At 41.4% G+C, this 25,295-nt stretch overlaps 2 protein-coding genes across 3 annotated transcripts in view; one reads left to right on the top strand and one right to left on the bottom strand.

Annotated features, from left to right (window-relative positions):
- Ptdss1 (phosphatidylserine synthase 1) overlaps positions 1 to 8,570 on the bottom strand; it is a 64,330-nt gene extending 55,760 nt beyond the window's left edge. Inside the window, exon 1 of the mRNA XM_034516443.2 lies at positions 8,024 to 8,570. Coding sequence (XP_034372334.1) covers positions 8,024 to 8,202 — 179 coding nt within the window. The 5' untranslated portion in view covers positions 8,203 to 8,570. The remainder of the gene's footprint in view (positions 1 to 8,023) is intronic.
- Positions 8,571 to 8,627: 57 nt separating this feature from the next.
- On the top strand, positions 8,628 to 25,207 carry Mterf3 (mitochondrial transcription termination factor 3). Of its 2 annotated transcripts, XM_034516444.2 has the most exons (9): positions 8,628 to 8,776; positions 10,026 to 10,158; positions 11,163 to 11,503; positions 13,055 to 13,207; positions 18,650 to 18,839; positions 20,292 to 20,439; positions 20,784 to 20,855; positions 22,480 to 22,641; positions 24,941 to 25,207. In XM_034516444.2, the coding sequence occupies exons 3-9, from the start codon at positions 11,182 to 11,184 to the stop codon at positions 25,133 to 25,135; spliced, it is 1,242 nt and encodes a 413-aa protein (XP_034372335.1). In that variant the 5' UTR covers positions 8,628 to 8,776; positions 10,026 to 10,158; positions 11,163 to 11,181; the 3' UTR covers positions 25,136 to 25,207. The 2 variants fall into 2 exon arrangements, with proteins under 2 accessions (XP_034372335.1, XP_076767354.1); XM_076911239.1 differs by lacking the exon at positions 22,480 to 22,641 and having other exon boundaries at positions 8,632 to 8,776.
- The last annotated feature ends 88 nt before the right edge of the window (positions 25,208 to 25,295 follow it).

Here is a 25,295-nt window from a genome sequence, read left to right as displayed (position 1 = left end):
GAAAGAGACAGAGAGAGAGAGAGAGAGAGAGAGAGAGAGAGAGAGAGACAGACAGACAGAGAGGGGGAGGGGGAGGGAGGGAGGGAGAGAGAGAAAGAGAGAGAGAGAGACAGAAAGAGACAGAGACAGAGACAGAGACAGACAGACAGACAGACAGACAGACAGACAGTACTAGGGTATCTTAGGGTTTTACTGCTATGAACAGATACCATGACCAAGGCAAATTTTATAAGGACAATATTTAATTGGGGCTGGCTTACAGATTAAGTCCAGTTTAGTCCATTATCATGAAGGTGGGAACATGGTAGCATCCAGGCAGGCATGATGCAGGAGAAGCTGAGAGTTCTACATCTTCATCTGAAGGCTGCTAGCAGAATACTGACTTCCAGGCAGCTACAGTGAGGGTCTTAAAAGCCCATATCCACAGTGCCATGCCTACTCCAATAATGGCCCACATAGGCTTGTTCAAACATGAGTTTATGGGGGCCATGCCTAAACATTGCATAATGCAAAATACATTTAGTCCAACTTTCAATGTCCCCATAGTTTATAACAGTCTCATCAATGTTAAAAGTTCAAAGTCTCTTCTGACATTCATCCAATCACTTAACTGTAATCCCCAAAGCAAGACAAGAAACCAGCTGGGTAAACTCTGCATCACCATTGCTGATGTCAAAGCAGACTTCAGATCTCCAACTCCTTTTTCATCTTTGTTGACTGCAACAAACTTTCTCCTGGGCTGGTTCCATTCCCTGTTAGCAGCTTTCTTCAGCAGACAGCCCATGGCTCTGGCATCTTGAACATTTTGGGACTGTCTCCAAGGCAACTTCAATGTTACAGCTTCTTGTTTCAATATCTGGAATTCACACATGATTTTCTGGGCTCCTCCAAAGGGCTGGTGTCATTTCTCCAGCTCTACCCTCCGTAGCACTCTAAGCTCAGGTTGATCTACTCCACTGCCATGCTGTTCTTGGTGATCATCCCATGGTACTGACATCTCCAATATGCTGGTGTCTTCCACTGCAGCTAGGCTTCATCAATAGCCTCTCCTAGGCTCTCTTTATGGTATTAAGCCTCAACACCTTTGCATCACCCATTCAGTGCTGGATTATCAACTGCAACTAAGGTTGCACCTTCACCGATGAATGGCCTTCCATGGCCTCTCACAGTGCCAAGCCTCAGCTGTTCTTCATGACCCCTTCATGCCTTCAAAACCAGTACTATCTGGGTGACTTTTACACATTACCAAGTATAGCTGCAGCACAAGGTACAACCTGGCTATCTCTGGAACACAGATTCTTTGTGCTCTCAGAAAACACTTCCCAGAAGACTTCACCTTAGTGATTCTGGTCTCTTCTTAATCACCACTAATTTCTTACCTCCAGCTAACTACCATCAATTATCCCAGTAGTCCCTTCCATTCTGGACTCTAAAGCCAGAGCCACATAGCTGAAGCTGCCAAGTTCTGCTGCTTGCAGGAGCTGGAAAATGGCCCCTTGTTCTATTACATTGTCACTAGCTTTCTGTTTTCCAATTCCTTCTCTGCCTAAGCTTGGCTGTCCTGGAACTTGCTCTGTAGAATGACTTTGAACTCAATAGATTTGAATTGTGCAAACTTGGCTTCCTGTCTCCTAAGCACTAGGATTAAAGGTGTGGTCCATCTAGCCTGGATTTTAAGTTTTTTTCTTCACTTAAAACTTGCTCTGTTCTAGGCTGGCCTTGAACTCAGAGATCTGCTTGTCTTGGCCCCCTAGGATTAAAGGCTTGTACTACCAAGCTTGGACCTAAATTTAGCTGGGTGGGATCTTGCCCCAAGGTTACTACTTCCTTAATTTATTATCCTTGAACACAAGATTTAGCTCCATTTCACTTCCTGGTGCCCCTTTACTACTCAAACCATACACTTTATATTTTTCCTTTCTAAGTTTGCTATGCTTATTCAAAATGCTCTTCGAGAGACTTAACCAGAGAATGAAGTCTATGATGGGCATCTCCGAGACTTCCTTTATCAATGCAATTCATCTGAGTCTCTTCACCTTAGCCTCAGGCAGACTCTTCAAGGGCCACAAGCAGTCATGTTCACCAAAATGCTACTAAAACAGTCTCTAGGCCACATACTGAAGTTCTTCTACACTGAAACCAAGTTTGCACAATTCAAATCATTCTCAGTAACAAAGTCCATAGTCTTATTAGGATGGCCCATTAAGCCCCATTTAAAGCATTCCACTGTTTTCAAAATCCAAAGTCTCAAAATCCACATTCTTCTAAATAAAAGCATGCTCAGGCCTATCACAGCAATACCCCAGTCCCCGGTACCAACTTCTGTCTTAGTTAGGATTGTACTGCTGTGAAAAGACACCATGGCCCAGGCAAGTCTTAAAGGACAACATTTAATTGGGGCTGGTTTACAGATTCAGAGGTTCAATCCATTATCATGAAGGCTGCTAGCAGAATACAGACTTCCAGGCAGCTAGGATGAGGGCCTTAAAGCCCACACCCACAGTGCCATGTTTACTCCAACAAGGCCATACTTACTCCAACAGGGCCACACCTTCTGATAGTGCCACTCCCTGGGCCCAGCAGAGGCAGGCAGGCAGGCAAGATCACAGTTTTGCTTTAATATGTAATGATCCTTGAAGAGAGGCGTGGGAGTGTGCTGTTCCAAGGGGCTGGCGATTTGCTAAGCTAGTTTGAAATAGTCAATGGAGAACAGGTACAAGAGGTCCCCAAAACCTGCTAAAGATAACCCAGGTGAGCTCAAGAATAGCGAAGAGTTAGGCTGAATGGAATAGGGACAGCTCAGCTGTTGAGCAGTACTGAACACAAAGCCAGGACTAAGGAAGCAGACCAAGCGGGCTGGACCAGTCCTGGTTTCTGGACTAGGTGAAATTTCAAAACAGCTAGCTCCTGTACACAAATCAAGAGCTATGAGGATTATATCACAGGATTAAACTTGCTACGTCTGAAACAATAAACAAATATTTGAAAAGACCAGTATGAATTAGCATCATTTACCAAGAGGTCTGAGTATATAATCCATTCAGGGTAAGGTACCGTTGAAATCAAAATATCTGAGTCATCCAAGGGTCTATTCACTGAAGATGACCTCAAAGAAACATATAACTCTTCTACCTAATAGGTTTATAATTTATTGGGAGGAGAACAGATAAATTTAAGAAAAATATTTTAAAAGATGCTTATTTAATCCTAATTTTAAAATGATTCAAATAACAGGGAAACAAACGGTGACTATCAATGTTAACTGTCCTTCAAATGTGACCTAATATAATGCAGCTGAACAGCATTCTGTGGTTAGGGCTGGTCTAGTGTTAGCTGTACACTTCTTGAGCCAATACTACAAACCATTAATTAATATTGCCGGTGCCAGAGACATCAAAGTTTCTCTTACAGAGAGAGACAAAAAAAATTATATATATATATATATATATATATATATATATATATATATATATATATAAAAGCAGAACCAAGGCAACTTCATTAATAATGTACAGAAGCATTTTTAAGGGGCCTTTATATGCTCTTGAAAGAGAAATCAGGAAGGCTGGCAGGAACCCCTAGAGAACCACAGAAAGGCCAGAAATGAGGCCCAAGGAAAAATGAAAAACTGGAATTTGCAAAGCTGGTAAGGGAAATTAAGTAAAAAACACTACTCAAAACCAAAGCAAGCATCTAGTCCCCTCCCCTCCCCCTGGTCTATCCTCTTAGTTCTCTATCTGGAGAAAACAAGGGCAAGTGAATTAATAATCACATAGGTACCATAGGTACCGTCGTTTGCACTGAGATGATCTCATCTACACAGGGAACAATTTCTGTTGGCAAGTGCTAACAGCGTGCTAGCAGAGGGCTGCCAGTTCACTGCAACCTTTTCTGTCATGGGTAACAACGGCAGGAACGTGTGTGATTGAAATTTTGGGTGTCCTTTTTTTGTTTGTTTTTGAGACAGTCTTACTACATAGCCTGGCTGGCTTGAAACACACTATGTTAAGTGACTATATTTAAAATAGGGCAAGAGCAAGTTTCCTCCATTATAAGACCCTCCTAGTAAGATTTCAGTGATGAAATAAATAAAAGAAACCTTCCAAGAATAAGCACACAGTGGTCATAAGAACTTCCCGATAGGTACTATCTCTGAATGGTTCTACCATCTTCCAATATCTTGTAATATTCTACCATCTTCCAATATCTTGTATTGAACCTCCCACCAATAAGTACCCTTGAGTGACACTCAAACTAAAGAACTAACAGAAGAACTCCTGGACAAATCCAACCTTACTTCACACTGCTGTTTGACGTATCAAATCCTTCACAATCTAGAACTCCTGCAGGGTATTCACAGCGCATTAAAAATTAAGCCATATTTTAAAAGTTTGATTGAAGGACTTGCACTGAACATTGTCTCACCAGAAGTTTATATAAGGTAATATAGACAGTCATTACACAAAGAGCATAGTGTGAAAAGTTTTTTTTAATTAGATATTTTATTTACACTTCAGATGGCATCCCCTATCCCCATTCCCCCCCACCCCCCTTAGGAAACCCCTATCCCATGCCCCCTTTTCCTTTTTGCATTTATACATTTTTTTTTAAAAAATGTTAATCATAGGCTTTTTAAGTTTGGAATTGTTCAATCAGAGGTGTAACCCACTGACCAACCTAGATATAACAACTATCTTTGACTGGTGGAGATACTTGAACCTCTGCCTCCCTGTCTCCCCCCTCTTTCTCTCTTTCTTCACCTAGCTTCTCCTCTCCTTCTTCTTCTCCTCTTCTTACTCCTTTTCTTCCTCTCAGTACTCCTCCCACCTTAGCTCCTCCTACATATTACCCTTCCTGTTAAAATGAAACTTTTCTCTCAAAATACAATTAGAGCATTATTATGCCAATTTGTACCAGTGAGGTACAGGATAGTCCTAATACCCAGTCCATCCTTTTGTTGACAAACCAGCTCCTCTGTCATCTATTCTAACTAGAACATTTAGTTCTGAACCTGGCTTTAGGATGAATGTCAGCTGACGACCATCCACTCAAATCTTTTCTCTTAAGGTCAATAGCTATATGTTTTCAACCCCATCAGAAATCCAGAATGACTGAGTTAACTGTAATTGTGGGAAGCACAAATCGTAGTTTCTAAAACTTAGCCAATTTATAGAGACCTCTGAACACCTGGACACTCGCTCTACTTCAAAATGTTGGAGCATCTGTTCTTCTGCCTTCTGGCCGTGTGAAAAGTTTTTATTTGAAAAACCATTACTTTCAATCTTCATGGAGAAAACTGCGCTATCGTTATAACAGCTCACATACATGGATCATAAACTAGTACAGAAAGTAGACACTAGTAACTCTTAATTCTATTAATTATGCATCTGATTTTATGTAAAGTAAATGTGCGACTAATTCCTCAGTATGTGATTTCTTTATGAAATTAGCATAAGAAATAAAATTGTTATAACTTTTGGAAAGGTCCATAGTTCAAAGTTCAAGTGATTTTTTAAAAAAAAACTACTTTTCACAAGCTGCTAAGATTTGTATTCATTTTTTCATACTTCCCTGCTACAATACATCAACTAGACAGAATATGGCCTAAAAAAGAAATTCTAGAACATTACTTTCTGAATTAGAAAAGAGAAAGACAGCTGTAGTTTGAAAGGGCTTACAATAATTTTAAAGACACATTGTTGAAACAAATTATGCATTCTGATTTTCATCATCTAAAATAAAATAGTATAATACAAAAATATATAAATAAAATAGTAATATTTTTTGTCATTTCAAAAGAACCCTCTCACCACTCCATCACTTCAAACCCACCTGTTAGATGAAATTAAATATAAGTTAATGTGAGACAAGCAGACATGCTATGCAAGCCTCATTTTTCAACACCTCTACCTTCGTTCTCAACTCGAGAACATACTGTATCTTCTCAGCAATAAATGTAGCTTAGAAAGTATTATCACACAATGAAATGGTATGCCATGCACTTAGCTAAGTAAGCAACAGCTATCCAAAAACATTAATTCTCATTACAACTTTATAAGGTGTCAATACTGGTATTTTCACTTTGTGTACAGATGAGGACACTGGGGACTAAAAAATTAGGCAGTCGGCCGGGCGGTGGTGGTGCACACCTTTAATCCCAACACTTGGGAGGCAGAGGCAGGCAGATTTCTGAGTTCGAGGCCAGCCTGGTCTACAGAGTGAGTTCCAGGATAGCCAGGACTACAGAGAAACCCTGTCTTGAACCCCCCCCCCCCCAAAATAGGCAGTCATACAACTTTTATATGGTAAAATCAATTGGCACAATGAGTAGTTGACAGTAACCATAATTAGGCTCAAGAGTGAGTTCTTTCTAAAGCCAGAAATTTGACTGGCTAGATGCTATAGGAAGAAGGGTCTGATCTGCAAAATATTAGCATACTTTACAATAATGGGAACAGCACCCCTAAGTAAGAATAACTTACCTACTGTTTCTATATTTGAAGTAATATATACAAATAAACATTTGCAATGTAGTCTGTATGGTACAGCACTGTCTCACATGTAGCATTACATGCTTCTGCCCTCCCCTCTAGTAAATACCAGACATTGCTTCAAAACTTACGATTGGTCAACTTATTTTCCCCAGACTTTGACTGATTATTGGATAAAAATACCAAGAAAAGCTGGGTATGGTGGTCCAAGCCTATACTCCCAACACTGGGCTAAGGCAGGAGTGAGGATTAAAGTGTAGCTAAGGCTATACAGTCTAATCCTATCACAACAGAAAGAAGGGTAGACACTCAGGGCCTCATGTGCCAGGTAGTCTGCTGAACAGTGCACACGCTCATTTAGTCTTCCTAATCTGCAGGCATGGACCCTCACAAATAACTCCCCTAAAATCATAGCCAGTTCTGAAATCAACTGTCTTTCTTGGTTACTCCTGAAAGCCATAAGGGTGTGGTAGGTAGGGTATGACCCCTCTCTTTTAAAAAAAGTAGTTCAGATAATATAAACTGTAAACAGAAAGAGGGGTGTGTGTGCTCCTTGGCTGAGGTCAAGGGGCCACAGATAGAGTACCCTTGCAAGGTACGAACACTCGCAGCTACTTGAAGTGATCTGAACATGTGTGTATATTTTTAGGGGAATAAGAGCTGTGTTATGTTGTGTGCATTTTACGTGTTTTGTTCAGTATGGTTAGCATTCTCTAGTCTCTAGATAGTACACAATTGCTCGACACTATCTCCTTTCAGCCGGTATGTTGATGCATGAGAAGGCAGGGCAGGGTATGCCCCTTGTGATGTGTGGTCAGCTGTCGCCTATAGAGTACAGTACATTGGAGCTGATGGGTATTGGCCTGTGCTTGATGGGAGGTGTCCACTGGGATGTGTCAACAGCGGCTGCTGATGCAGTGGCATAGCGGTGGTGTTTGACACTGGAAGAAGAGTTATGCTAGACGACTGGAAAATGTATTGGAAGAACAGTGTGGCGCACCTCACATGTGCGTATGTGCGTGTGCGTGTGCGTGTGTGTGTGCCTGGTAATACTGAATGACAGAGGATTTCCCTGTATACCGGGCCTGCGTATGGTGTGTGTTTTATGTGTGTAGTGAGTAGAAGAAGGTTCAATCATGAAATGGTTCATGCGGTTTGCTGGGGACAGACCGCGGATGAAATGGTTACGGAGCAAAGCCACCTGGTAGTGACAGGGAATGATGCAGAGCAAAGGGGTGTGGGTAACCCAGCTAGGTGACCTGCATGAGCTTCTGGTGTGGCCGGATGCAGTGAATGACAGAGATGGAATTTGGACATGAGGAGTGGAAGGTGGAAGAGCAGGCAGAGAGGACTGTAAGCCACGCGGTAGGAGGAGGAGCTGCGTGGCCCTTGTGTCCGCGAGCTTGCACGCAGGGAACAGCTACTCACTTCCTCACCACCAGCCACACCGGGCCACCTTCCCCTCCACTGCTTCCCCGTCGTCTCTGCCCTCCGCTCTCCGGCGCTCTGCGCGACTCCAGGCCCAGACTCACCTGGTGAAGGCGAAGTACATGAGGCTGATGATGGTGAAGCTGAGCAGGGTGATGGTGTGCGGCCGGTAGAAGAAGTCTATGGTGATGTCCTCCACTTGCTGCTCGTTGATCATGCGGAAATGCATCCTGTAGTTCACATCATCCTTGCTCAGAGTCCTGCTCCCCACGCAGGATGCCATAGTTCTTCTCCCCGTCCTGCCGCGGCGCCGGAGGCCCCGGCCCGAGAAGGCTGGGACCCCGGCAGTGACAGAACACAGAAGCAAAGCCGCCTGACGCTGGGGCCGGGTCTGGCACCGGGAGAAGCGTGCAAGCACAGGGAAGGACCCGCGCGCGAGGGCGGGGTCGCGGCGCCACCACCGCGGCCCCGGGCAGGGGGAGGATGCAGCCTGAGGAGGCCGGCCCTAACGGGGCGACGTCGCGGAACTCTCACCCTCTCCACATTACCGCGGAGTCACAGATCCGAGGAACGCGGCGACCAGCTCCAGGGCCCGCAAGACCCCGGCCGGCTCTGTCCCCGCCCCCTCGCAGCGTCCCCTCCCGCGCCCGCAGCCGATGGTCTCGCCCATCGGAGCGCAGCCCACGTGGGGGGCGGCGCCGGCCGAGCGTGGCGAATCGCAGGCTTGCGGGGCGACGGTGCACCGTATCCCGGCGTGGGTTGCGCGGCCACCGTGAAGCAGCAGCGCGAGGCCGCCGCCCGGCCGGGTTAGGGTCCGGCCTACCTGTATCCAGCAGCGACCGGAGCCTCGTGGTTTGGTAGGTATCGGTGACCCGGAGAGGAGGTTTCAGGCTCGATCGGTGCGTCCCGGAACCTTGTGGTGGCAACGCCGCCGGGTTTGCTAATCAGCTCCAGACTAGGGCCCGGAGGGTGCTCCGGCTTCCTGCGGAAGTCCTGCCCGCTTAAAGCCCGTTGGGTAAAGGGTCTAGGGACCGCGGCTGCGCTGCCGGGAGGCCCTTTATTACGAAGTACGCCTTTCACCCCCAGAGCTCAGGATTAGTTGTAAAGATCTCGAGCCTACAAAAAGCCTGTTTCTGCTCTTGTTCCTATTCCTAACAAAATAAAGTGCCCGGTATAGCCGAGAACTGGAGTACCCTACTATGAACTTGAGAGATTTTTAAGGACCTTGTTCTTTTGTTCTCTCAATGTGCATATCGCAAGACGTTATATATGAGTGCGCATCTTTACTCGTTTCTGAGTCCTTTGTGTCTCAACAAACTGGAACCCTGCAAGCCTCTGGCTTGGTGCTAAAAAGACCCTGGGAAGGTGGGTCTCGAGAGGGGGGCGGAGCTGTGCTGTCCACAGTCTATCAATCTTTGACATTGCTGAGACAGGGAGTGCTCTGGCACATAAAGTGGAGGGTAAACATTAGTCTTTAGCACTCAGATAGTTGAATGCAAATGGAATTCAACAGAGTCTGTTAGTTGTGGAAAGGGTAATGCATTTGATTATGGACAGACTCTAGAATGAAATTGGAGGTTCTGGGAGCTGGGTTGTAAGTACCCTGGGGCGCTTAGACAAATCGTTTTATTGTAATCCCCAACATTATAAAAACTACTTTGATGCTGAGAGTGGACCCCAGGTTAGACTATACCAGTGATTTTTTTTTTCTAACATAGCATACATAAAAGCATTATGTGGAGAATAGCCTTTGAGCTTCTCTCATCGTGGGCTACAATGGCATGTCCAGTCTTGACAGTCAAGCTATGACCCCCATGGGGGTAGGTATATGCTTTAAGAAAGCTTACTCTTTGTGTTGAGCCACATTATTCGTAACTGCCTTTGGCCACTTGTAGATTGGACCTGCTTAGCTGTGCTGAAGCTTCCCTAGAAGTTTGGTCTTGTCTAGGTGGCATTACTTCGTTCCCACTTTAATGTAACTATTTTGGAGAGCAGAGGAAGTTTGAGGGGAAAATCGACAGGTTTGGAAGCCCTTTGAACTATATTTAGCAAAAATTACCTAGTCCACAAGGTTATTGCCAACACAGCCTTCCTTTCTCATTTCAGAAGGAAGAATTTGCCCTTGCCTCTTAGCAAGCATCCCCAAACTGTAACAAGAGATCAAACCCTCAAATGGTTGTTCCTATTGAGGGAATAAAACTAGCTGAATCCTCTGGCCAGAGAAACAAAACACAAAAGCGTAAGTAAGAGTTAATTGGCAGTATTTTCAATGTATTCATTTATTTATTTGAGCCTGTCTCACACTTGTAGCTCATGCTAGCCTTGAACTTGTGAGCATTCCTGCCTCAGGCTATTGAGCACTGGGATTTCAGGCATGACCTCCCCACTCCATGTTCTTTTATATGGATTATTTTGATTAATATGTAGGTATTACACTCAACTCCCTCTGCTGTTTTGGTTTTGGAGTTGGTTACTTGTTTGGGTTTTGTTCTTTTTCTTTTCTTTTAGACAGTCTCAATAAATTGCTCCTGCTTGCCTTGAGGTTTCAATGCTACATCTATGTCAGAAAGTGGGGTTACAGGAGGCATTCAGTCCCATGCCCCAGCTGCTCTCTCTTTTGACCCTTTCGGTTTGAAAGCTTTTTGTTGCTGTTGTTTTTTCCGAGCAGGATTTTACCAAACCAGTTTTGTTCAAGGGTCTTTTGAAGAACTGGGTCTCAGACTCAGTCAACTGTTTCACTCTTCTGTTTAGTAATATGACTTGTTTAAGGCACTGAGTTTCTTTTCATTTATCTTTTGACTAATTTGGATGCATAAAATACATTTTAATAACAGACAGTATTAATAACATTTTAATAATAACAGTATTATAGTAATCTGCAACATATTTTCTAAATACACTTAAAACCACAGTTTCTTTTCAAAAGCAGATTAAAAGTTGATTTGGTTCTGTTGTAATTTGAGCATTTACAAACATTTTTGGTTTAACATGATTCTTTGTTTTTGAATTGGAAGGCATAACTTTATTTTTCCAGTTCAGAAGTTCCTGTTTGGTAGCCGAGACTGCCTGTATTTTTGGCTTTTAATGTATAAGAAATATTTGACTACCCCGACGTATTTATTTAAATTCTTTGGTTTTGGAAGTAATTTATTATCTATTTTTGTTTTTGCTGTTTGAATACTGTTTTAAATATGTGAGTAAATTAATCTTTCTTCCTTTGATGGTTGTGTTTTTCCTTTGTAGACTAAATGTCAAAAAAAAAATGGCCCTGTTAGCCCCACAGTTATCCAGATGGTTCAACTCAGTTAAATTGTGTAGCTTCGTTAAAGCCACACAAGTCACAAAGCACTCTGCAAGACCAGGGACAGCGCTGGTGGCCAGCTTCTCAGCTCAAGCTCTGGTGTCCTCGGACACTTGCTTTCTCCAGGGGAAAATTAAGACTCACAGGACTTTGCTCTCCTGGAATAGTTTTCAGTCTGCCAACACAAATAGGAAAAAGAGTTCTGCCGAAAGCACTCGGCTTCCTTCAGTAAGTGAACAGCAAGAGAAGACGCCTACTCTTGAATCTGAGCTGCCTCTGGAAGGTAATTCTGTACACTGAGAAAAGTCCCCTTTTTACAGATAGTTTTGATCATGCTACATATTTAGACAATACCCAGTTCACATCCTGTTTTGTACCAGACAAAGTAAAGAACAATGTTAGTTCTATTCATTTAGTTCTATTAAACTGTTATTATAAGAAGTTCCTAGGTTAATTAATTTGTATCATATTATTTTATAGCTAAGTGTGTAAGATGGCTTTTTTGCTTTCTAAATATTCTGTTTTATAGCTTCTTTTGAAAAGTGTCCTTTTGCCACTAAGTAGAATTATTAGAATTTGATTCTTTTGTTTCTCTTTGGAGTATACAGTTTCAACATAGATACTGAACTGTGTAGTAATGACTAAGTGGGGACAGCTATGTCACACCTCAGATTTCTCTGGAATTGCTCTATAGTCAGCCCTCGACTTCCCATGCCTCCTGCTGTAGGAATCCATGGTTAAGCCACAGGTCGAACACTGCTCCATTAGTAGAATGTGGACAGATGCTAAACGGGGAGCAGGGAAGAGAGACTGACTGTGAGTGAGAAGGATGAATAATAGAGTGAAACAGTAGAAGATCATAGCCTGCATTCTTTAAAGTGACAATTTCAAATGTCTTCCATACCAAATTACATTAAAACAGCAGCAGAGAACTCCATATCAGCCCAGGCTGGCAGAAGGTTGCAGATGGTAGGAACATAGAAATTCTCTTTAAAGAGCAATCTGGGGATGATGGCATTGGGTTAGAATAATAAATTCAGACGATCTTAACTTTAGAATGTAGATTTGGGGTTTTTTAAGGTCATTCTTTCAGCCAAGTTTGTAAACCATGGACCTCACAGTGTGGTTGAAGAGCAGTGGATCTTTAATATTCTTACCTGCTGATGAAACAGGAAAAGAAATAGTTTTGTGCCTTACCCAGGCAAGGCGATTCAAACTTGTAATCCCAGCATTTAGGAGCCTGAGGCAGGAGGATTGCTTGTGTTGTTTTCACTGTCTCAAAAACAGATTGAATACATCCAACCTTCTCAGCAAGCTTCTTACCTTAGAAGAACAATAGTTGGTCTCTCTGGAACTTTTAGATCTTCCGTTATTTGTGGACCTTTGTGGTGTGGGGGTCATCACTATCAGGCCATGCTGGCTTCACACTTGGTATACTCCTCCTATGTCAGCCTGCACAGTGGAATGCTGGGATTACAGGTGTGGACCATCATGCTAGGCTTTGACTTTCATAAACATCCACTTCTGGAATAATCTCAGTATTTAAGCAACAAAAGACACAAAGTAGGGAAGATAGAATATTTATGGAAATAGATTTTGGATTATTTCCTTTTTTAAGATTTATTTTATTTTTAATTACACATATGTATATGGCTGTGTGCATGTGCATGCAGGTGCCTATGAAGCCCACAGGCTGGTGTCAGAGTCCCTGGGATTGTAGTTAGAGGATCGTGAACTGCCTGTTGTAGATGCTGTGATCCGCACTGTAAGAGCAGTACTTAACTGCTGAGTCACTGCTGACTGATTCTCTCTTTCTTCATGATTTGCTGCAAAGAACTGGATGACTTGCCTCCATTGTCCCCGCTACAGCCAGTTTCAGAGGAGAAGGCTATTCAGATTGCTGCACACGCTCTGCTGCCCCTTTCCTCCTTCACACTTGCAGATTACGTAGACCATTCCAAGACTCTGCAGAAGCTAGTGCAGCTTGGTAAGTTTCTAACCTAGCAGTCAGCCCTATTACATGGTGTGTTAGTCTGTCAACCCATGGTGCACTGCTCTGTTTAACATGTTATATCCCCTGACCTTCCTCCCAGAGCCCACTGTCCTCATACGGGTTGTTCTCTCAGCCTGTACTGTAACGTTGATATGCTGGCTCATAGGTTATCCTTGAATCTAGGTAACTAAAGGCAGCCAGAGCCTTTTACTGCACACTTGCATTTGGTCCTGTCTGTGATGTAGCACTTTGCTGAACCTTTATCTTTTTTGAGTCTGGTTTAGCACTTCTACTTGATTTTCTCAGTGATCCTAGGGAACTGACAGGAATACTGTGGGTAAGACATTGAAGAATCCAAGTTTCCCACATAGAGCCATACATAGTTCCCCATTTTTAGCTTGTGCCTCAGCTTGTACATCTTAATCTCTAGGGACCCCAACTTCTGAGCCTCTGAGGTTATAATTGTTGTTTAATAGGTATGGAGTATTGTCTTAAGTTAGGGTGTCTAGTGCTGTGATGAGACATCATGGCCATGTAAACTCATAGAAACGAAAACATAGTTAGGGCTGGCTTACAGTTCAGAGCTGTAGACCCCGCCTTGCCTCATGCAGGCAGACACGGTACTAGACAGAAGCTCAGAGTTCTACATCTGGAACTGCAGGCAGTAACAAGAGAGTCACACTAGGCCTGGCTTGAGCATTTGAAACCTCAAAGCCAACCTCCAGTGACACTTCCTCCAACAAGGTCACACCTACCCCAACAAGGCCTAATAGTACCACTCTCTGTGGGTCTGTCGGAGCCATTTTCATTCAGACCACCAAACAGTTTCTTACTGAAAATACCTGGAGGTAGAAGTGTTTGAGATTTCACACTTTTCTTGTATTTTTTTTTTGGACTATTTGCGTAGACCTAAAAACCTAAAAAGATCAAATTCTAAATTGAGTGTTTCACATCTTAGTTTTGTCCGTTTGCGGTCTGATCTGTGGGCTTTTCAGTTTCTTCCCTGATAAAACTTTTTTTGTTTATATTTCTCATTCCCTATATCTTGGAGAACTGGTTTTGTTTAGTTAGTTTGTTGGTTTGTTTTATTATCAGAAAGAAAAAGGAATACCTGTGACATTCATACCGGAGACGATCAGGGGTTGTCCTTGGTTTATTGTTCCTCCCTTTCACCTTAACATCGATTTAGGACCTCCAAGTTTGCTCTTATCCTGTAATATCTTTAGTTCTCTTTTGTCATTGGACAACTGCAGGAACTCCTACCTTGTTGAATGAGTTTGATTTTCTGTGTGTGTGTGTGTGTGTACGCATGCGCATGTAGAAGGCAGACATATTTTTCATTTAATTGCTTGCATTTCTTTTGTTTCAGGTCAGGTTCTTTCCTTGTTCTGGACTTGCAGATAGGCTAAGCTGATTGGCCCATGAACCCCAGGGATTTATCTGTCTCCACCTACCTAGTACTGAGATTACAACTGCACATCACCCACCAGGCTTTTTTTCTTTTCTTTTTCTTTTTTAAATGTGGCTTCTGGGGATCAAACTCAGGCCCTCAGGTTTACAAGGCAAGCACTGTACATACATACATACGGAACTGTCTCTCCAGCCCCTAACTTGATAGCTTCCTATTCTTCAGCCATGTTGGCCCTGTAAAATACCTGTAGTGTTAGTGTTCTTTTTGTAATGCAAGTTGGCTACACTGGTTAACTGCTTAGTATCTTTAAAGGCTTTCCAGGCCTTTGCTTCGCCCTACTTTCCTGCTCATCTTATCAGTCTCCTGCCTTGCCTGCTTCACTCCTTAGGTTGACCAACAGGTGCAGTTGGTTCAACAGCTTCTGAAGTGTGTTCTTTGAGTAACTTCTGTGAGTTGCACTCAACCTGTTTTTATGCCTGTGCTAATGACAGCATATGGTAATGTTTCATTCCTGTTTGTGACCTAGTTAACCAGGTGTTACCCAAATGTGTAAGAAGTGACCTATGTTCCCAAGAAACTTCGTGTGAGGCTAGGCATCTAATCCCTGCATAGGGAGCCAGACGTAGGCAGATCTGTGTGAGATCAAGGCCAGCCTAGTCTACGTAGTGAGTTATTCAGGGTTACAAATACCTGTTTGAGAATAACTGGAAGAAAATAGAGGTAAAATGAGAAGTTCCCAATGAGATGCAAATAAAGGCTCTTTCACTAACCTCAGCATTCATCAGTTCGTGAATAATTAAAGGAAATGCAGTACACATACACACAGAGGGATACCAGTCAGCAGTAGTAGAGAATGGAGTACTGTCATTTCCAACAGGATTTGGAGGACATGCATACAAAGGCATATTTGACTAGTAGAAGGTGAATAAACCAAGCTCACAGAAACAGAGAATGGTGGTGGGGTAGGGGGGTGACCATGGGGAGATGTTGGTGGAAGGGTACAAAGTGTTCATCCTTAGTAAGTTCTGGAAATCTATGATATACTAAGAGTGTGTTTTAAATACACATACACACAAACACACATAATTCATGGGGTGATATGTTAATTAGCTTTGTTTAATCAAGGAACAGTGCAGATGTACCTAAAACATCTATTGAACCTCAGAATGTACACAGCTTAAGAGATGCTTTCTGTAATAAGATCAGAGATGAAAGATGTCATGTTACCATGACCTCCAGCAGCAGAGTAAGTTAGCTTTTCTTTCAGAATGCCTTCCCTCCCTATCAGGTACTTAATGTGATAAAGGATCAACGTGGGCCTGACCTATGAATGTATAGTATACTTAGAGCTTTGAGGTATGCTCCAGCCATAACTAATAATTTTAATAGCATGCCTTGGAAGGTAACTGTAAATGGCGGTAACCTAGGAGATCCGTTATTGCCGTTGTTTTTGAGTCTTCAAGCCTTGGTCGTCTTCTGTCCTGTTTTCCTGGTTTTTTTTTGCTTGTTCTAAATTCCAGGAGGCCAGTTCTGTGCATAGGGGCTCCTGTGTAGCTGGCTTCTAGGTAGCTTCTGCCAGGGCATTGTAAAGGCCAGAAGGGCCTTGGCCGGGTCATTTTCCTCATTCTCACTCTTTAGGTCCTTTAACATCTCACTCCATGGCAACAGATCTCTCTCCTGTGGCCTTTCACTAACAGCTTACAGCTCCCTCTGAACTCTGGAAAAGGATTGGTCTACTTATGTCTGTTGCTACCCATGCCTTTGTGTGTCCACTTAACTCTGCTCATGCCGTCATAGTACATTTCCTTTTATTTGACCTCTGTAGGATAATATGCTTTCCAGACCCTGATGTCTGAGTGTATGTAACTGCCGGGATCTGTTAGAGCATCTATTGCCCACTTTCTATCCCCCATCCTTAGCAAAAGTGACTGTTCCACTGTGGGCAATCAGTGGCTGGATTTTCATATTAATGGAATCGTGTATGAGCTTTGTACTCTCCTGATGGGATTTTCTCCCACTGCTCCTAAAAAGCAACCCCATGACCATAGTGTGACAGGTCATGCTGAGCGCTGAGCGAGGCCGTCCAACATGTGTAAACTCACTGTCTTTTAGGTTATTTTTAAAGCATTTCTCCCACATATCACAGATTTTTGAAACTAGTCTCCATCTCATTTTTTTGAAATCATTTATTGATTGCACTTAGCCTTATTTTATTTTTAAGTAACAAAAGAATTACATGTAATTAATAGTTTGGTTGAAAGGATGGTTTTCAGATGGTGATACAGGCTAAAATCAAAACATAATGAGGTATAGAATTATAAGCTCTTTAGGATAGATGGTAAAGTGCTTTATCTAATTGACAAGTATGATGGACTGGATGTTAATTGGTATATTATACTTTGTAATTTGCATAATTGTTATGGTTCTGTTCAGGTTATGTCTGAGAGAAGAGCCTTTTAATTTGGACAGAAAAGGTGAGATGTTGGGGATTAGTTCTAATGCTTTGACTTAATCCAGCTCCCCAAATCAGGTATCTGTGTGTTCAAACGCTAAAAGGTCCTTGTCCCCAATTGGTTTTTGATCAATCACTAAAGAAACAATGGCCAGTGGCTGGACAGGTAGAGTGAGGCAGGACCCTTGAATTTGTGCGTGCTAGGAACTAGAGAGGAGAGATACTCGCCTTGATTCAGAGGGAGACAAATCAGATTTAGAGCTGCAGAAAGAAAATTATCTGAAATGTAGGTGAGAAGGAATGCTGTCCCACAGAAGGGCTGCCCAGAAGCATCTTGGGCAGCAAAGACTAGAGAGTTGCCCAGAAGGAGCCAGGACAACAAAGATAAAATGTAGAATTAGAGGGCATTAAGCCAGGATTACAGGAGGGAAATGTATGCTAGGCACAGGGAGGACTAGAACTACCCAGCCTTTGAGTTAGTCAAGGCATATTGAAATTAACTCTGTGTGTGTGTGTGTGTGTGTGTGTGTGTGTGTGTGTGTGTGTGTTTCATTTGAGAATCTAGATAGCTTCTAAGCGGGTGCAATGAGTGTGAGTGACCCACCTGGACCAGAGCAGATTAACTACCTACCCTATACTATTGAATTAAAATGTAATCACTAGTGTTTGGTAAATTGTTTTAGTTTATTCTGAGTTAGTTTCTGGTCTCTATCCATGTGGGAGTGTGGTATGCATGGCAAGAAATTTAGATTTGTAATTACATTTGTTTCTAAAAGTGGTGAGTGGATATGATGATTTTTTTTTGATTGTGGATACAATTACGGAAAATGTTATTTCACTGCTTTTATAAGACATATATAAAGGTGCCTTTAGAAATAATTCTAGAAAGTGAGTTTTGAGGTACTGAGTACTGAACCTGTAGTTTCCTGTATACTAAGCAAATACTCTTCCCCTGAACTGCCTCTCGAGCCTTCTTTGTTTTCTTTTATCTTTGTATTTTAAAATAGTCTCTTCAAGTTTCACCATTGACCATGAACTCACCATACAACTCAGGCAGGCCTCAAACTTACAGTCCTCCTGACTCAGCCTTCCCAGTAGCTATCAACATGATTTAGTGACTTTGTCTTTTGGGAAAATTTAAGCACAAATGTTTTTGTCTTCTTCTCTACATTGACCTTTAACATATAAATGCAGTAAATGATTTTAATTCATTTCGGCAGCAACCCGTTCATTTAAACGTACTTAAGCTTCCGTTTGTCTATATCAATTCTGTCTTAAAAAGATTACTCATCAGTATTCTTTTCCTTTTTCTTTTTTTAAGATTTATTTATTTATTTTATCTGTTTGAGTATACTGTAGCTGTCTTCAGACACACCAGAAGAAGGCGTCAGATCCCATTACAGATGGTTGTGAGCCACCATGTGGTTGCTGGGAATTGAACTCAGGACCTCTGCAAGAGTAGCCAGTGTCCTGAACCGCTGAGCCATCTCTCCAGCCCCCAGTAATTTTTTTATATGAAATTAATGACTGAATAAGAAATTATTTTCAAGCCAATCTTTTTCATTTGTTATAGGAGTGGATTTGTCCAAGATAGAAAAACATCCAGATGTAGCCAACCTCCTTCTAAGGCTGGATTTTGAAAAAGACATTAAGCAAATACTGCTATTTCTTAAAGATTTGGGTTTAGAAGATAACCAACTGGGACCATTTCTGACAAAAAATTATGCTATTTTCTCTGAAGACCTTGAAAATCTTAAGACCAGGTAAAGTTTAAAATGATTTCCACATAACCTATGAAGTACTTATAGAAGAATTACTTATATATGTGTGAGAAACTTTTCTAGTCTGCTATTCAAGGATCTACTGGGTATGATGGTTGTATATGATTAGTCCAGGGAGTGGCACTATTAGAAGGTGTGGCCTTGTTGGAGTAGGTGTGTCACTGTGGGTAAGAGCTTTAAGACCCTCATCCTAGCTGCCTGGAAGCCAGTATTCTGCTACCAGCCTTCAGATGAAGCTGTAGAACTCTCAGCTCCTCCTGCTCCATGCTTGCCTAGATGCTGACATGTTCCCGCCTTGATGATAATGGATTGAACCTCTGAGCCTGTAAGCCAGCCCTTAATTACATGTTGTCCTTATAAGAGTTGCCTTGGTTGTGGTGTCTATTCACAGCAGTAAAACCCTAACACAGTGAGTATTAATGGTTCTTTTAGTTATGGACTTCTTAGCTGAAGAGTATTTAAAATAGTTGTTTCGTCAGTCATCAATTACTATTTTCACATTTCAACTCACTGATGAGCAACTATTGAATTTCTCTTCAGAAACCATAAACTTTCTCTCTGACAGTTCTATTAACAAATAATTGAATTATCTAAGGGTACAGTTACAAGTTAAGCAGATTATGAAAGCATGGTCATTGCTGTTTTTTCTTTCCTTTTTCCTGTTTGGAAACAGAGTCTCACTGTATCATCCTGACTGGCCTTGAACTTAAAACCCTCCTGCTTCGGACTTCTAAGTGCTGGAATTATAGTTGTGTACCACCATACCCAGTATTTGTAATTTTTGATGGCAGATATTTAACATTCTTTGAGCAAATTGTATAATAATAACAACAACAACATTTAATAATATGCTATCTCCTAAATTGAAATTTCCTTTGTTGTAATCATGATTCTTTCAAGAAGAAAACTGGTAGCCTTTTAATATATATCTGTTAGAATGGTTTACAAACTGTGATCTGGCTCGTCTAACAATGCCCATCGCATGACCAGAAAGCCAAAATGCTTTAGTTGTTTGCTCTATGAGGTTTCTCCGCAAAAGTGCCCATATTCGGGCTATTATACAGTATTTTTATTGATCTTTCTTATGAGGGAGTTATAGGATACTTTTAAAAAAAAAAAAACAAAAAAAAAAAAACCCACTACTTTAGCACTGAGTAGACTCAGAATTTTGTATATATGTATGTGGATGGATAGATAGGTAGATAGATAGATAGATAGACAGACAGACAGACAGATAGACAGACAGGTGTAAAATTAATTGACGAGATGGTGTGGAACACAGGAAGCGTGGGGATAGATATCATTTGACTGTAGTCCTCCTACTTCCTGAAGTAATGGCATATTAGTAAGTATTTGTATGTGTATATATATTTTGCTTTATTTCTCTAGGAGATGTTTACCATGCATATGTGTATGTGTATGTTTATTCTCTAGAGTTGCTTATTTACAGTCAAAAAATTTCAGTAAGACAGACATTGCACGGATGGTCAAAAATGCACCATTTTTGTTGAGCTTCTCCGTGGAAAGACTAGATAACAGACTGGGGTTTTTCCAGAAAGAACTTGAACTGAATGTGAAGAAGGTAAGGGAAAAAAAAGTGTAAGGTAACGCCTTGCCTCTTTTAGTTATCTTTAAATGTCATGTTTCCAAGTGCCTGGCCTACAGTATCCTATTACTGCATGATACTTGTGTACAAAGATGACAAAGGCTGAGGAGGCTCCATCCAATTGCTTCCTAAAGTTTTGTTTCTATGTAGGATTTTTCATCAAACCATGCCATTGATGTTTATTTTAAAGATTCCTTTCATTTATTTGATTGGGTCTTATTTTGAATTTTTGCTTCACATTCCTTATAATGCTTTACTTTTCCTAACTAGTTAAATGTGTTTGTATAGTGATGGTAATTATTATTATGTTTTAACTATAGACTCGAGATCTGGTTGTTCGTCTTCCAAGACTACTAACTGGAAGTCTGGAGCCTGTGAAGGAAAACATAAAGGTAACATATCTGGAAGCTATAAAAAGTTAATTGCTATACTTGATTAAGGTTTTTTTTTTTTTTTTTTTTTTTTTTTTTAAAGAATGAATACTACTGTTGTCATCATGCAAAAACAAAACTTTTAGCCTAACTTTTTAGCAGAAATGTGTTTTGTGTTTCTGTGAAAGAAATCTGTATGTTAAATAGGTAAAGTTTCTTGCTCAAGTTGTCACATGCTCTTAATAGTCAGAGAAACATTTATTAGAGTCTTTGTAGAAACCTTAAAATTGTAGCAGAAATTATTTCTAAAAGTCATAAATGAGAGTTTATTTCAGCCAGTGTTTTTTTGCACATGCCTTACCTAGTCTACCTAAGTCAGTCACCTGCAGACTAGGACCCATGATCCTGAAGCAGTGAGGAAGAAATGAGACCTGGAGACTGCTTTTGTGATACCTGGTATGATAGGCAATGACTGTGCTTCCTGGCCATGTTCCCATTCTGTGAAAACATTTGTGACTATCCTATAGTGGTTCTGATTTAGCTTTTTTGCAAACTCCGTAATAGCTGCCCTCACTTAACTACAACCATGCAGTCCATAAGCTGGACAGCTTCTCTTACTGACCAAGGCTCCCAAGCTAATAATCACTATGCTGACTACTTTCCAGTTGGGCCTGTATCCTAATTTCACTGGAACTGTGGGAACCAGACACAGCATTGAGGTCTGTTCAGACGTCGCCCTGTCGTCACATGTTCAAGATCCCCTAGGCTTTAATCAGGTAGCTGAAGACATGCAGCAGGTGTCAGGTTCTCAGGCTTTACAGCAGTGAATGGGAGATGGGTCTCCAGAGGCCAGCTTGTTCCTGGCAGCCAAGGGCAGGGTTACTTTTCCTTATGCATTTCACAATGTAGGCCTCCTGCCACATGTACTTTGTACTTTATGCCTCCCCTTCCTCTTGAGGTTATTGTAGATTGGATTCAAGCCCATCATCTCATAGTTGTCACCCACATTTCAGGACTCCACTGGAGCTCAGATTCAAACAATATATTATCTCTCAAAATGGCACAGAGTCTCTGTATACCACAGTATACAGAGACAAAATGGGATTCCTGTCCACCTCTGGCCCAGGAATTACTCTAACAGAATCCTGCAGTTTTGAAGACTGTGTAGTCTGTGGCTATATCTTAAGGATTGGAGTCTGCCTGTCTTGATAGTTGTTCATTTCTGAAGGTCTTCCTCTTGGTCTCTTTGCAGTCAAAGTACTTTTTCTTATTCTGCCCTTCTCCATAAGGTCCCATGGGAGCTTCTAGTCCAGCATCTTGTGTGGAAGTCCAGCACTGATTGGCTTGCACCAGTCCATACAGGCCTCCTTTCTCTATGTTATTCCATCTCAGGGTGTTTTGTTTGTTTTGCTGTTTTGTTTTTTTCCTGTGAGCCTCATGACAACCAGTGCAGAGACACCCTTGCCTGGGTAAGGGGTTTGCAATTTGGGTGACTCTAACCACTGTGAGCCATAACCCTTTCAGTGTACTGGTATAAATGTACCCAGATTTTAAAAAATCATTACGTTAAATTTGGAAGGATCAATTTGCCCTCCAGCATAGGCCATTTCTACTCATGACTCCCAGGAAATTTACTTTTTTGTAGGTTTATCACCTTGAACTTGGTTTTAAACATAATGAAATTCAGCATATGGTCATCAAAATCCCTAAGATGCTAACTGCAAACAAAAGAAAACTTACGGAGACTTTTGATTATGTACACAATGTGATGCATATTCCCCACCACATCATCGTCAAGTTTCCACAGGTAACGTATCTCCTAGCTGTCTCAGACAGCTGCACTTGTCTTGCACTCAGGCTGCTAGGTGTGGTTCTTGTATTTGTAGGAAGTTCACAGCTGCAAGTTTCCTGAAGAGACTTCAGTGAATTGTCTTTGCCCCTATAGATTTTTCCTCCAAACTTAGTCTCTTAGTCTCCATTAAGTTTGAAAATATTGTTTCCTTTATCCATGGTCTAGAGATGTGAAAAGATACATGACCATAGCACACTCTCAGAATTACATTGCATTCAGTCCACTTCCTCTTCATAGAGTAATGTTTATTTGCCCATCATACTCTGAGTGATCCTTATAGGTTACTGTAGCCATATTAGAGAGTATAGCAAGCTGAGAATTGTGTGACTTCAGTTTATTCAGTAATAAGTAACCTTGCATGAAGGAATATTGACATATTGTCTCCTAGGTTGTTGGATAATTGAGAATTGGTTGTATGAGAATCTGACCTTGTCCTATTCAGTGGGATCCAGTCCTTCATTATAGAATGGATCCTCTGCCACGGGCTAGACCGCGTATGAGCACTGAGATTACAAAACTCAATCAAACGTGGTTTGTAATCTAGTGTGAGAGACAGAGGTTTAAAATAAGTTTACATGGTAGTAGAATCTTAACCAGAGGGCTCTTGGGGCAATTAATTCAGTGTAGAAGAGAGAAAAATCATAGAAAAATGAACAACTATTAATTGCTTATTTTTTTGTGAATACGGACTCCTTATAGTTATTTTTCCAACGATTATCCCTATTTGACAAATGAAGAAAACAATCAAAGGGACAAAGTGGGATTCTTGTCCACTATGGGCCAAGATGGAATAATATATAGAGAAAGGTGACCTGTATGGTCTCACCAAATCACTCCCCAAAACCTGTAGTGGGTTTTAAAATTGTGTTAGGCTGTGGGCATGTTTTGAGAATTGGAGTCTGCCTGTCTTGATAGTTGTTAATTTCTGAAAGTCTTCCTCTCAGTTTCTCTGCAATCAAGTATAATTTTTCTTATTCTGACTCTTCTCTATAAGGTCCTATGAGGGGTTCTAGTCCAGCATCTTGTCTGGAAGTTCATCACTGATTGGCTTGTGCCAGTCCATACAGGTCACCTTTCTCCATATATTATTCCATCTCATGCTTCTTTTTCTGTGGGCCTTATGACAATCAGTGCAGAGACACGAAGGGATGTTCTGTTCCAGGGGCAACCAACAAGTTAGCAGCATATACCTTCTTTGCTCGCTGTTCTCAAGGCTGTTAGTTTTCCCGAGTTATTTTTCTTGGTGTTTTTCCATGTGTACAGTTTAGTACTTTGTATCCACTTTTGGACACTGGGAGAGAGGCCTAGAAGTATTTGCCCTGTGGAGCACCTCACTGTGTCTGAAGTACAGCCAAGAGAAGTGCTTTGGTCCAGCTCAGCGGCTCAGATCCCCATGCTGCAGCCTCTCATTCCAGTGTGGGCCGATCCCCATGCTGCAGCCTCTCATTCCAGTGCGGGCCCTTCCCCTCCTGTCCCTTTGTCTGTATAACAGCAGGTTCTAGGCCTGTAGCCAGCTCATGATTCCTTTGTCAAATGGCTGTCCTCTTCTTAGTCCTTGAGGATTATTTTAACGTTAAAAGGCATGCTTTTCCTATTCACTCCCAGACGGGTTAGCCTCATTTTATTTTGATTTTCAGTAGGTACCAGAATTTAAAAATCAAAACAGAGACACTTTAATACTTCACAAATAATGAAGTCCTTTTTGCTGACACATCTTAGTCTCTAATGTTAGTTCTCAAACCTGACAGATAATCTAAATTCTAAATAGCTTGTTAAAAGAAATTTCTGGGTCTCATGCTCAGGTTACAGATAAAGTGGCTTTGGGGTGACTCCTGAGGGTTTGCTCTACTAATGCTCTCCTGTGTCTCAGGAGTCGTCATGTTGGCCGCCCTCTGTGAAGGCCTTTCATTATCATTCTTCATTAGTGTTTAGTCCAGTTTACCGTCTTCTTCCTTCATTTTTTAAAAGATGGGCTCTTGCCCTGTAGTCCAGAGTTTCTGCCCAATGGCTCAGACTGTTTGGAACTCACTGTGTAGCCCAGGCTGGCTCTAAACTTAATACTTATGCTTCATGTTACCAAGTCCTGTGATTGCAGGTGGGCAGCTCGTCACTTCTTATTTCATAACACTCACGAGTGTGCTGGGAATCAAACATACAGTTGGTGTCGCTAACTTATTAACTAACTTATTAAAATAGTTAACCAAATAAGTTTGTTACTATTTCAGGTTTTTATTGTAAATTTCTTTTTTTCCAGGTATTTAATACAAGAGTATTTAAAATTAAAGAAAGACACTTGTTTCTTGTCTACTTGGGAAAAGCACAGTATGATCCAGCAAAACCTAACTATGTCTCCTTGGAGAAGTTCGCATCTTTTCCTGATGAAGTGTTTTGTAAAGAGATTGCCAAAGCTTCAGTAAACGATTTTGAGAAGTTCTTAAAAACTCTTTAGTTTTTGATAAATGTTTAAATATATTCTTGTAAAGTAAATATATACATGAATAAATATATTTTTAAAAAATGCCTCTGGTTTCAATATTAAATCATTTTTCTCATAATTCTTTTTTTGGGTAACTTATTGGTTTGGCTTTTGGCATTTATTGTTTAATAGG

The sequence above is a fragment of the Arvicanthis niloticus genome, chromosome 13 (genome assembly GCF_011762505.2).
Source record: "Arvicanthis niloticus isolate mArvNil1 chromosome 13, mArvNil1.pat.X, whole genome shotgun sequence".
NCBI lineage: Eukaryota > Metazoa > Chordata > Mammalia > Rodentia > Muridae > Arvicanthis > Arvicanthis niloticus.
The sequence above is the reverse complement of the archived record's forward strand: the minus strand, read 5'-3'. Positions and strand labels throughout refer to the sequence as shown.

Bases quoted from the DNA above. Each gene is read 5' to 3' on its own strand.
- Mterf3 (XM_034516444.2), top strand. From the start codon at position 11,182: ATGGCCCTGTTAGCCCCACAGTTATCCAGATGGTTCAACTCAGTTAAA. The intron at 13,208-18,649 runs GTAAGTTTCTAA...CATTTGTTATAG, and splicing joins GCAGAAGCTAGTGCAGCTTG to GAGTGGATTTGTCCAAGATA. The intron at 22,642-24,940 runs GTAACGTATCTC...CTTTTTTTCCAG, and splicing joins TCATCGTCAAGTTTCCACAG to GTATTTAATACAAGAGTATT.